The sequence below is a fragment of the Prunus mume genome, linkage group LG8 (assembly GCF_029339155.1).
Source record: "Prunus mume cultivar Tortuosa linkage group LG8, ASM2933915v1, whole genome shotgun sequence".
NCBI lineage: Eukaryota > Viridiplantae > Streptophyta > Magnoliopsida > Rosales > Rosaceae > Prunus > Prunus mume.
The window spans coordinates 14,846,620-14,860,372 of NC_142705.1; the positions used below are offsets into that span (position 1 = coordinate 14,846,620).

The following is a 13,753-nucleotide window of genomic DNA, read 5'->3' on the forward strand; positions in this document are numbered from 1 at the left end:
TTGTCCTAGAGGGATTAGGAAAGAATTTCAGTTTTCCTTATTAAATTCAGGTTTGGATTTCTAGAAGTCTATTAGGATTTGGATAAGTGTAATTTCCTAATCTACTTAGGAATAGGAATCCAATCAGCCTTGGGACATGTAAGCCAACTCTATATCTATAAATAGGGTGTGACAAGGCTTATTTTAAAGAGAGGAAAAACAGCCAGAGACAGCCAAGAGTTTTGAGATTAGTTCTAGGGTTGCAAAAGTTCTGTAATCTCTATTATTAATCAAAGGAGCGGTGATTTCTCTACCTAGAGAAATCACAACTGGACGTAGGCAAAAGTTCTGCCGAACCAGTATAATTCTTGTGTGTTTCTAAGTGTTTTAATATTTACTAGTTTAGTCTATTGCCATCGGTTACATCAAAGAACAAGATTTAGAAGGCGAGTTGTTTAACATAACCTACGTTTATTTATTACAAGATATCTATGAACTTTTATGACGTAATACTAGTTTCTTTTGTAGGCTACTTGGGTAGAGTGGGCGCTCTTACTCATTGGCCTCTGCCTAGAGATTTTGTCACTTTCGATCAGGCTTCCTCCCCAAGTAAGCCCCAATATGCAATGTTTGGTATGATATTGGCTATTGCAGCTGTACTCATTTATCAAAAAGTACATTGCTGGTGGTGGTGTTCTTAGATCAAGCACTGGGATGTCGGTTAAAGGGTTTGCTGCTAATTGTTTGTTGTGTTCGACTCATATGAACGATAATACATATTTGTGATGAGTTTGATACCTAGTAGTGGCTAGTCAGTTGTGGCGGCGTAGCTTTGTTATAGATGAATTGTCCCACTATAGAAATAGCTTTGTAAATATCATATCATTTTGCCAACGCAATGTGCCTCCTTGCACTCGAGTTTGATCCACCTCGTCGTATATTAAAGTAATTTGCAATATCGTTTTATAATTTAAAAACATCACATCGTTTGTAAATAAATTTTCAATAAAAATTCACTTCTCAATAGATCTCGATCTTTGGCATAATTGAAGAATTATATTTCTAGTTTCGTTTCGAACCAGTTTAACGTTTACTTAATTATAAATGTTGGATTATTATTAGAACATCAAGTATACCGTTGTCTATCCATTAGTGACCAAAGATTGAGGTTTAATATTTTAATTAACTAATTGCTCTCTAATTCATGAAAGGCTAAATCATTTTTTGAAGTTGGGGGAGTGAAAGATTAGTAGACGAAATTTTTTTCAGAATATTTTTATTGTCACTCTCATCGACGGATACAAGTTATAACTATATACGGTTAATCGTTTTATTAATCATTGAACTTATACCTGATTTGCATTTGAGCCTCTTTATTTCTAAAATGGTTCTCGTGGTCCTTTAACTTCAGTGTCGTTAGACCAAAGGGTCATGTCGCCAATTTTGTTAATTTTTCTGTTAAATGCATGAGCAAAATGGTATTTTCGTATCAAAATTGATTAAAATATGAATAAAAAATATAAAAAAAACTTTCTCCCCCTCTATTCCTATTTTCTTCCCCCAAACAATTTTTTTTTTGTCGGTTTTTTATTTGATTTGATTTTATTGTTATTTTAAAGATATGATTTTTTTATTCAATTTTTTTGTTTTAATATAAAAATACCATTTTGCCCCTGCATTTAACAGAAAAAGTTAACAAAATTGACAGTGGGACCATTTGTCCTAACGAAAGTGAAGTTAAAGGACCACGTGAACCATTTTGGAAATTGAGGAACTCAAATGCAAATTAAGTCTAAATTCAGGGACTAGTAAAACAATTAACCTTAACTTTATATATCATTATTTCTATAAAAAGTACATTGCATATATCAAATGTATCCCTGAGTTTAAAAATTGTCTACATTATGAATCAGGCGAAGATTTTGTGACATGCATGGAGTTTTATGTCGAAGAATATTATATAAAAAAACACATGAATGACTAGTGTTATAAAAAAAACACGTGAATAACTAATGTTATAAAAAACTTCAATGACATTTAATTGTTTTTTCTTCTTTTCAGGTTATATATATAGACCTGATCTCTCAGACTATAGGGGTCCAAGAGATTTGTAGTCACTCACCGTTTGATGTAAATTTAACGGTTCACTTACTCTTGTACTCATTTTAAGAAATTTTTTTTGAATTGTTGGATTAACATCCAATTGTGAGTGACCACAAATCTCTTGGACCCTTGTGATTCAAGAGATCGGGAATGTATATATATATATATATATATATATATATGAGGTGATGTTGTGATTGTTGGTTTCCATGTGTGTATGTGCTTTAACATATTGAGCTGAAAGCTTGAAGCTTGAATTAATCTTTTTGTAATTGGTATTTTGGGTTTGTTAGAGAAATGAGTGTGACAAATGAGAGACAATATGATTTGGCTAAAACAAGCATTCAAATATCATAAAATTCTACTGCTAATCCTAGTGGTGAGGTCCCTCCCCCTTCCCCCCCTTGGTCACCTATTCGAATCCCAGGATAAGTGCCCCCCTCCTCAATGCAATGTATCTATCGCTAATTCTAAAAAAAATAAATCATAAAATTCTCAATGTCTACATATTTTTTCCCGAGCACATGTGAACTGTTTTGAAAATGTATCTAAAATTTCTATTGTCTATATCTCCTTATCAGGTTTAATAAGAGAGAACAGAAGTAGTAATTTGAGTCTCATTCTTCTCCATCCTAAACGTAAACCTAGGGGTGGCCCTGGCGTGGTGCAAGTGGAGCCACGGCACAGAGCACCCGATTTTTGAGGGCCACCGAAATTTTTTTCCCTTTATACTATATATATATATATTAATATTATAAAACTGTATATATACTCCAGCGTGCAGCACATTGACATAAAAATGTATTTGGTGGAGCTTGTTTCTAACGCATACCCCTTGGTACAAGGCCCAAGTTCAAATCTCCTTGTCATTCTAACAACAAAATTTTAAATAGTTTTAAAAAAACATAAGCATGTGAAAAAATAAAGGGGTGTTATAAAACTAGAGGGAGAAAATGTAGAGAGAAGTGATATGCTAAAGATAAAGTTTCACCATGTTTATTATGGTGGTCATCCACCAACTCATGCATTTACAACACTCCCCCTTGGATGTCCACCATACAATGACATAGTTCCCTCATTAAAAACCTTGCTTGGAAAACCCAGTGGGACAAAACCAAAGCGAAGGTAAAAAGAGTGAAACTTTCTTCTGGATCATTGATATGGTGTTGCATGCGCTTATGTTGCCTCGTTAAAACCTTGCTAGGAAAAACTCAATGGGACAAAAACCTAGTCGAAGGGAAAAAGAGTACAATGCGCATATGTCTTGTATGTAGTAGAATTGGATGCTCCCCATGATTGATATCTCCCTCTGATTAATATCTCCCCTTGATTTTCATTAACTTCTGGAATTTAGGCTTCAGAAAAAGCTTTGGAAAAAAGGTTCGCCAAATTATCTTGTGAACGAATTTGTTTAACACCAATCTCTTGGCTTTTTTCTAAAACTATGTCACCCTAGATGAACCATTCTCTGATTTGAGCAATACAAGCAACATTGTCTTCATACATGATCGTCTATCACACTATTCGACCTGCTTTTCACTTTTCAAATGATTAAACTCTTTAGGAGCATCAACGACTAATTTAATTAGTTAGAATATATTACAACAATATCAAATTTGCATTCAAAATACTCAAACTCTTAGTGTTAACTCTTAATTAAGAATATTGTGGTACTTTATATCCTTCAAGGGGTCGCTTCATCTGATATATCTTAAATATTTCATGAGTTTTGAGGATCTTCATGTACTATACAGTCTTAATAAATATGCATTTAACACATACTAGAAGTTTCGCGTTAAAATAACAATTGTACTTATAGAAATGTGGATGCATCTATGATGAGATGGGAGACTAAAACCATGTCTCTACTAGGAAACCTTATGTAATATTAGTGATCTTATTTCACTTCACAAGCACCATTCATAACCTTCATACTTAACATTTGTAATTTGGTGTTTGAGTTATAGGTTCAATATCTCACACTTCATATTTAGTGATAAATGGAATTGCCTATTTCCATTTTGGCCAATCACTTAACTTGTCGACATTCATAAGGCGAGATTTAATATAATCATAGCCCTTGGTGATTGTAGTAGCTGCTAATAAACCAAATGTATCATCAATTCATGATCCCACAACTCTCATGTGCATGCGCATGTATAATTTATAAGCATCTCATTGCCTTGGCGTACCAATGCCTCTTCAGGGGCTGATGTTGTTACTTATGGGACAAACATTTCTTTTACGATGAATTAATTAGAATATGTGGATCATAACCTCATATAGAGTGTTATTTTTTATAGGGCTTGAATTTTTCAAATAATCTCCACTTCTAGGGAGTTAAGTTTTTAGAACCTATATTTTGTCATGCTCACAGTCACTTATTGTCATGTTAATGGATTGTGATATATGAATATCAATCCATGCTTGCATATTCATAACTTTATATATGCATTATCTTGATGAGACAAAAGCGGACCAATTCAACACTATTTTACGACGTTCTTCAGGAACTGTCATTTCTCTCCCTAACGGCGGGAAAATTGTCTCAAAATGTAGGAAAATAAACTCACTATCATTATCAAATATGGGACCATTTTAGTAGGCACATTCAGTAAAACTGGTGAAGTGATTCATAATTAAATGTTGTATATGCTCACAAATATCCCCTTAAATTAGGGCTTAAAGTCAATTTTTGATTGAGATGATCTTACGACAGCTTTTATTTGTGAGCATTCTTTGTAATGATATTTGTTGAAAAAGACAATATTTCAAGTCTTTAAACGATGTCCTTACAAATTTATAAAGATATTATGTATCATTGAGGAACATGGATTGTCAAGACAGTCATGCCACAACATAAAAGTTATTCAGTCAATGAACTTCTGGTTCATGACATCATAATCTTCAACTACTTTAATAGTTGTGTAATATTGGGGCTTCATGAACTTCTGGTTCATGACATCATAAACTTTCTACCCACAAAAGAAAGTAGGAAATTTCTCCAATAGACGCCTATGGCTGTCAATATTGGGGCGGTAATACAAAACATTACCATTGTAAAACGAAATTAACTAATAACCCAACATAAATAAAATAAAATAAAATAAAATGAGTAAAGTGGTATAAACGAGAAATAAAATAAATAAATTAAAGACTATGAAATTCCAAGACAATCCAATATTAATGTGGATTCAATATGTAGATAAAACTACAAGTTTAAGAATTAGATTTCCAACCAATTTAGGTTCATATAGGCGCAAATAAGTAATAAACTTCAGGTTCATATATAATATTAAGATATAGAGTATTAAGATCCATGAAAAACTATGAACTTCAGGTTCATATCAACATATATTCGAAACTTCAAGTTCAAATACGTAGATCTAAATAAATTGAATTAATAGTTGTTCTTTGAACGTCATACTCAAATCGATGTATATGAACTCGAAACTTCTGGTTCGGGTTCTTAACATATGCAGGCCTTATGGAATTCTGATTTTGATTAATACAAAATCAAGGATTTTCATGTCCTTATGTGCTCTTTAAATTCGAGGAACTTCACGCCCTCAATTATTTGGAATAAAAAAACTTCAAGTTCTGATTCAATCAAAAGAACTCTAGGTCCTAATCTAGTTATATGATGAGGATTGAGGAACTTCGAGCCTGATATTTTGTATAATACAAACTCATCATAATAATTAAGATCATACTTAAAATTAAATAAACAAACAAATAAAAAAAACACGGCATTATATTTATGTGTAACAAGAATAAGGATTTTTTTCCTTAAACGAGCATGATGAAGTCTGATGGTGAGTACAAAGAAACTCTATATCATGTGATGACTTTAGCTCATATGAAAAGAAAGAAAATTCAAAGAAAGAAAACATATCAAGAGCAATGTCGTGCTGATAACGTGTTATAAAACTAGAGGGAGAAAATGTAGAGAGAAGTGATATGCTAAAGATAAAGTTTTACCATATTTATTCTTCTCTTAATCTTTTGTAGAATCACCTATTTATAGGCTTACAAGATAGGAGATTCAATACCATCATTTACAATATACCTACAGGTTACAAGCACTAATTACAAATACTTAGTGCATATGTTACATAAAATTCAATGGTGGAATATTAAGAGGTATGGTGGTCATCCACCAACTCATGCATTTACAACAAGGGGAAAGATTTCATGCTTTCTTCTTTCTCTTATTTTTTTTGGTTGAATTCTTCTTCTTTCTCTTGAACTCTTTTTTTTTTTTTCACCGAGCATACTAATATTTAACTTTATCAAATGAAAACATTAAAAATTGTTTGAATTTGATTTGTGATTGTTATTACATGCTCATTGATGATGAATTTTAGTTATAAAAACAAACCCCATTAGAACTCTCAGAGCTTTCAATCCAATGTGCAGAATTGGTTCTAGAACTCATGGTTTGCAGAGACAGAAGGAGAGTTAAGAATGTTAGGGTTAAAGAAGATTGAGGATTAGGAGAGTGCCAAGAAGATTTTGGATTTCAACTTCCAAGAAAAACCTAAATTTAAAAATATTGTCATGTACGATAGTATTTAGGGAGTTTCACTAAAACACCCAAAATGGGGGTTGAAATTATAAAAAAACCCAAACACTATTTTAATATATAAACACACCCAAACCCATCATTACACACACTCAAAACCCATTTATAAACACACCCAAAAAGTTGACTTTGGGGTTAATTTTAGGTGTGTTTCTATGTTTAAATAGTGCTTGGGTTTTTTTTTTATAAATACATGTCTAGGATTGGATTTATTTATAAATTTGTATAGTATTTATCCTAACATCATATTGTAATAAGTAATTCAATATTTATGGACAATTTGGTGTTCAACTCAAATTTTGGGTTTTAGTTAGAATAAAGAAGAAAAAAAAGTACGTGCATTGTCCTATATCTGGATGACAAATAAAAAAAATCTTCTCTTTTCTTGTTCGAAACATTCTTATCGATCATCCCAAGTCTCTCCTCGTTCTCATGAAACCAGGCATCATGGCTTATATTTGAGCAATTAATCTCACAAAACTGCAACTCATAATTAGTAAAATAGAGAACAGAAAAAAGTACCAAAAAAAAAAGTACATGTATTATTTGAAAAGTACAAATGAAAAGTTTGGCCACTATATAATTAATTTAATTTATTTAAAATTTATAATGTATATTATTTTTATTCAATAATATATAAAAAATACGTGTATAATATGTGATTTTGTGTGTGTGTATTTTGTAAATTTTTTGGATGGCTACTAGGTTTTTATTTTTTATATTTTATATTTTTATTAAAACTTAATAGGGATAGATGTCAAAAGTTTTAAAATGATGTGTCAAATCTTAAGTCGTTAGATTATAAGAATAGCCTAGATGTTGTGAAATGTCAATAAATGAATTGTGTATAAATATAGAGGCTCGGGATCTATATAAACTTTAATACAACCTTTTCTGATCTCGCTGGAGAGGGAGACCCAATATTATACTAGCATCTCTTTCGGTTCTTCGGTCATCTAGAGGTGTATATTCCCATTCTGCCTGAACACAAATATAAACTACTAACAATTTCTTCATAATTTGGCAAGAAAAATGATATGTTAAGTAAATATCTAAATATAAATAAATTGAAGGGAATTTAATTTTAAGGTTGAGGTTGAGTTTGAAAGCCCATTCGGAGCCATTTGTCTGTTATCCAATTTGCATCACTACATCCCTCTACTACATTTGAAAATCCTTTATAGCACAGTGAAAAATCTATTGTTCCTCTTAGGTACTTGACAACTCTTTCCAAAGCATTCCAATGTTTCTTGCTTGGGTTATGTGTATACCTACTTAATCTTCCAACCACATAAGCAATGTCTAGCCTAGTCTTATTTGCAATGTACAACAAAGAACCTATTATCTGGGAGTACTTTAGCTGAGAAAATGGTTCACCTTGATTTTTCTTTAAATGAACATTGGGATCATAAGGTGTTGGTGTGGGCTTACACTCAAAGTAATTGAACTTCTTCAACATCTTCTTAATAGTACTAGATTGATTTAGAGAAATTCCTTGTGTTGTATTCTCAATTTTCATTCCTAAGATTATATGTGCTTCTCCCACATCTTTCATGTCAAACTTCCTTGATAAATATGACTTTACATCATTCACAATCTCTAAATTCATCCCAAAGATCAAAATGTCATCAACATATGGGCACAAGATTACATGTTCTCCATTATTCTCTTTATAATAAATGCATTTGTCATGACCATTAAACTTAAGATCATAATCTAGAATCACCTTGTCAAATTTCTCATGCAATTGCTTAGGAGCTTGCTTTAGGCCATATAAAGATTTAACCAACTTACACACTTTGTATTCTTGGGCCTTAACTATGAATCCTTCAAGTTGCTCCATATAGATCTCTGCATCTAAGTCTCCATTCAAAAATGCCGTCTTTACATCCATTTGATGAATCACTAAATTATGCACAGATGCTAAAGCTATTAGAGTCCTTCTGGTGGTAATCCTAGAAATAGGTGAGTAAGTATCAAAGCAATCTATCCATTTCTTTTGTGTAAAATCCTTAGCTACCAATCTTTCTTTGTACTTATCAATACTTCTATCTAGTTTCAACTTTTTCCTAAACACCCACTTGCACCCTATCACTTTATTTCCAGCAGGTAAATCTGTTAACATTCATGTATTATTTTGGATTATAGATTGGAACTCATCATTTATAGCCTTTTTCCAGAATGGTACATTCACAGACATAACAGCTTCCTTGTAACTTGTGAGATCTCCTTCCACTAGAAAGGTATAGAAAACATCTCCAAAATTCTTCTCAACTCTTGCTCTTTTGCTTCTTCTGAGTTCTTGAGATTCTAAATTTTCAATCATAATTGAGCTAGAAGGCTTCTCACTTGTTTTTACTTCCTTAGAAATTCTTGTCTTGTGTGGGAAAATATCTTCAAGGAATGTAGCATCTCTAGCTTCCATAACTGTGTTGTTTGCAACCTCCTTTACTTCATTGTTAATCACCAAAAACTGATTGGCACTGTTATTTTTGGCATAACCGAGGAAAACTGCGTCTATAGTCTTGGGACCTATTTTCTTTCTCTTAGGATCGGGTATGAGTACCCTAGCTAAACACCCCTACACTTTTAGGATTCTAAGGTTAGGTGATCTTTCTTTCCATAACTCATAAGGAGTTTTCTCATTGTCCTTCATTGTTATCCTATTAAGTATGAAACAACCAGTTAGCATTGCTTCCCCCCACAAGTTCTCAGGTAGCCCACTACTAAGAAGCATATAATTTACCATATCCATAAGAGTTCTATTTTCCCTTTCAGCCACTCCATTAGATTGTGGTGAATATGCTGGAGTAACTTTTGTATAATTCCATGTTCTTCACAAAACACTCCAAGCTCATTTGAGGTATACTCTCCACCTCTATCATATCTAAATCTCTTAATCTTTTTCTCCAATTGATTTTCAGCTTCACTTTTATAAACCTTGAGTTTATCAAACACTTCATCTTTTGTCTTAATAAGATAAGTATGGCAATACCTAGAGAAGTCATTAATAAATGTCACAAAGTACTTGTTTCCACCTCTAGTAGGAGACCTATTTGAATCACACATGTCACTATGTATGAGCTCTTTTGGGTGTTTCTCTCTACATGTTTGAAAGAATTCCTAGTTTGTTTGGCTTGAACACACACTTCACATTTGTGCTTAAGGTCTACGTTAGACTTAGGGATTAGCTCAAGATCTATTAACCTTTTGATTTTGCTCAAACTTACATGTCCTAACCTTCCATGCCATACATTACAAGATTCAACATTGAAATCTTGAGGAGAGATTTTATTTTCTTCAAAAACTGCATTTATTTTGAACAATCCATCACAAACATATCCTTTTCTAATAAAGACATTGTTTATAGTAATAACAATCATATTTGAGTCAATTACAATTTTGTATCCTTGTTTTACTAAGGACGATCCACTGATAAGGTTTCTACTCACATCAGAAACATGTCACACATCCATGAGAGTTTAAGCTTTCCTAGATGTCATCTTCAATTCCACTTCTCCTATTCCACGTACTTGTGTGACAGTGTCATTTGCTAGGGTTACACTTCCTCCACTTGAGTTATGGTAATTTTTGTAACCCTAGGAGGTTTAGATTGTTAATGAAATTTTAGTTTTTTTTATTTTTTATTTATCAAAATTCTTATTCAAACCTTTAGATATAAATAATATAAAAAACAAAGCTTTAACAGTAAAGTAAAAATAAAGAAACAAACAAATAAATAAAATAAGTTAAGAGTAAGAAAACAAGCCTGGTATAGTGAAAGCAAGTCAAAGACGCTGTCCTAAAGCTTTTGTAGCCTCCCTATGTGCAGGTAATAATGGTCTACAAGACTCCAAGATACGACCCCAATACACAAGCTCAAGGTCCGCTATGAGCACGTTTACAGTCGGATAGAAATCTTCAAGCCACAGAACCGTTGCTCAAAATAATAATATGGAAAGTATGGAATATATGAAAGTATGAGAATAGAGAAATCTGATTGTGGTGTGTTCAAATGTGAAGGAGGAGTGACCTTTTATAGGCATCAAACATTTGTAACCTCCAAACACGTTTAACCAAAAAAATTAAGGCAATAAATAGAAAATAAAAACTAAAAATTAAACAATTTGTAACTCCTGTAATAAATATAAAAAAAAAAGTCAAAACATTAATAAAAAAATAAAACGTTTAATTTTATTTATTTATTATGGGAGTTTTTATTATGGAATTTTAAAAAGGTTTTAAAAATGCAACTATTTTATTTATTTAATTATTTTGGCTGTTTTATTTTATTTATTGTGGGTGTTATACATATTTAATTTTCAGGTATTATTTATATATTAAATGCCTTAATTTTATAGTTTAATGTGGTGAAGGTTACATGTTATTGGATGCCTATAAAAGGCCACTCCTCCTTCACATTTGAACAACAACAATACACCTTCATAATATCACATACCACAATCATCACCATAATCTGATTCTCTCATATTCTACTTTTTATATACTTTCTCTACTTTATGTGACTTGGATACCTATATCCGTCTATGAACGTGCTCAAAGTGGATCTTGAGTTTGTGTACAAAGAGTCGTATCTTAGAGTCTTGTAGACCATTGGTACCTGCACGTAGGGAGGCGACAAAGGCTTTAGATTTTTATAAAAATTATAGTTTTTTACAGTTTCATTGTACCTTAATAGCTTTCCAATTTGTTTATATGTTATTTATAATATAAAGGTTTTTGTATTTGGCTTTACAGAAAGAAGAAAACTAATTTTTATAACACAAATTGGAAAGCTATTAAGGTACAATGAAACTGAAGAAAAACAAATTAATAGGTAAGTAAAAGAAAATAACGTAAACATTTGGGAGCTAATTAAAACAAGATAGGATAAATCTGGATAAAGGAGATATCAAAAAATTTTATAATCGATGTACAACATAACTTCAGTTTTAAAGAGGTAATCAAGCCACTCAAAATCTGGAAAATTAAATTCAACATAAAATAAGTATTGAAATTAATTTTGTATTTTGAATACCCAAAAAATTCCAACAATTTCCCACATAGTTAAGGAAAAACTCAACCCCCACAAATTAAGGAAAATTTTAAAATATATGAAGACTGTACCAAAAAAAAAAAATTATTTAATTTTAAATTCATAAGATATGCCAATAATACTTTAAAGGATTTACGGATCACCAAAATTCAAAGGGCATTGACGTGGTCTAGTCCAATAGATAAGGACATTGAATTGTAGACCAAATGGTCTTATATTTGAACTTCTGTGACACTTTGATAATGTGTATGTGAGAAACCCCCATTTCCTCATCAATACTAGTACGAGGGGCCCTTGCATTTCTTCTTCCACATTAATTCTTGAGCTCTTAACTATCGGGTCATCATTCTATCCAATTTCAACCTCGTCATCTTGATTAATAGCTTGGCTGATTATATGTGTATTTACCTGAACCAAATAATAACCCCTTCATCTCCATAATCTCTCTCTCTCTTCTTGTGTGATTATTTGTGTACATTATTGGACTCACGTTTCTTTTTCTTCTTCTTTTTTATTTATTTATATTTTTATCGTCAGATTTGGAGAGAAGGTTGAAGTATGTTAATTCTTGCTCTGGAACTTGCTCGAGTATTATGCATTAATAAAGAACTACGAGTTTGGTTTTCGTATTTCTTGGAAATACCAGAAAAACAAATCATGATCTCGTGGAGGGAAGAATCAAATAAATTATGTAAATTTACATGTTATGATGTAATTATGAAAGTTGGTATCTAAATAAAAGAGATGATACACAAGTTGGTATCTAAAGTTAGTCTCCCTAGCATGACCCTAATATATATAAGGATCTGAATCCTCTGCTTGGATTCTCAATCTGCTTGTCTTTTATTTTAAACATGCCACCTCATTTAAATATCATCCAATAACTATGAAAATAACACCAGATAAAAAAAATTAAAAGTAAAGCCTAATCTTCTCTTCCCCAAATCAGTTCTTCATCCTCGTTACAACTTACACGATTTTCTTTTCTGTTTTTTTTTTTTTTTTTTTCAAATGGATGTGTAAGGGTCTGATTCTATATCCAAATATATAGAAGAGTAGAAACAAAACAAGAAAATAGATTCTTTTTTCGTCGAAAGTAGCAGATTCATTCCAATGGCACGAAGGCCGGAAAATACAAAGAGACCAACCAGAAAGCAAACAACTATTGTATCAAATACAGAACTCTTCCCAGGTTGCCAATAGCATTGTCAAATAATTTTTTTTTTAAAATTGATAAATCTACAACCAAGAACTTAATCAACATTTCACAGAACCAATTCATTCTCAAGGCATGGCTTATTCACTATCGGTTTGTCTTCCCTTTGGATATAACCTTCGTAGCATCAATCCATCATATATCCATTTACTATTGAAGTACTTAAATTTGAAAATAATTATTGAGACAGAGAGAGAGATGAAGATTGGCCTCACTCTTCAACGAAAGAATAACTCAATTTGGGGGTATTAAGTTTCATGTTAGTTCAATTAGGGTTATTTTTCTTTTTTAATTATAAAGAAATTGGGTTATATTTTAAAGATCATGTGTCAATTTAAAGTCTTTTGGATTAAATTTTAAGAAAAATTAGGTATTAGACATAACTATCCTTATTAATTAGTATTTGAGACAGATTATTTTTGTTTGGGTTTAAATACCTAGGAACCAAATTTTATTTTAGATTAGGCCAAAGAGGAGGCCCAAATTCATTGACCTAGCTTAAAATAATAACTAAAAAGACAATGGTACCCTTCTTCTTTAATGCATGGCCCAACTTTAAAACTTACAATATAAATGATGTTTTCACCCTTGTAGGTTTAAAGTACGCACGATTTGAAATTGGAGCTCTGGTTCACTTTCAATTTGGTTCGCTTTGATGTGGTGGATCTCTGGTTCTTTCAGTTGCGATTGGAGCTCTGGTTATTAGGCATTAGTGGCTTGTAATCTCATTATTTATTTTTAAGAATTTTTGTAGAAATGTCACATGAACTTATACCTCAATGTCAATTTGTCACCTTAAAGAAAAATTTAATAC

The 13,753-nt window shown here is 31.8% G+C and overlaps 1 protein-coding gene across 1 annotated transcript; it reads right to left on the reverse strand.

The window, feature by feature from the left end:
* Positions 1-8,792: 8,792 nt before the first annotated feature.
* LOC148914810 (uncharacterized) lies at positions 8,793-9,736 on the reverse strand. Its single transcript, XM_089043308.1, has 2 exons — positions 9,414-9,736; positions 8,793-9,150 (listed from the first exon to the last, which is right to left on the reverse strand). The coding sequence occupies exons 1-2, from the start codon at positions 9,734-9,736 to the stop codon at positions 8,793-8,795; spliced, it is 681 nt and encodes a 226-aa protein (XP_088899434.1).
* Positions 9,737-13,753: the final 4,017 nt, after the last annotated feature.

What these genes read in the sequence shown, in the direction of transcription:
- LOC148914810 (XM_089043308.1), bottom strand. Translation starts at nt 9,736, where the DNA reads ATGTGTGATTCAAATAGGTCTCCTACTAGAGGTGGAAACAAGTACTTT. An exon ending in ATAGAACTCTTATGGATATG is followed by an intron (nt 9,151 to 9,413) that starts GTAAATTATATG and finishes CAAAAATAACAG; the next exon opens with TGCCAATCAGTTTTTGGTGA.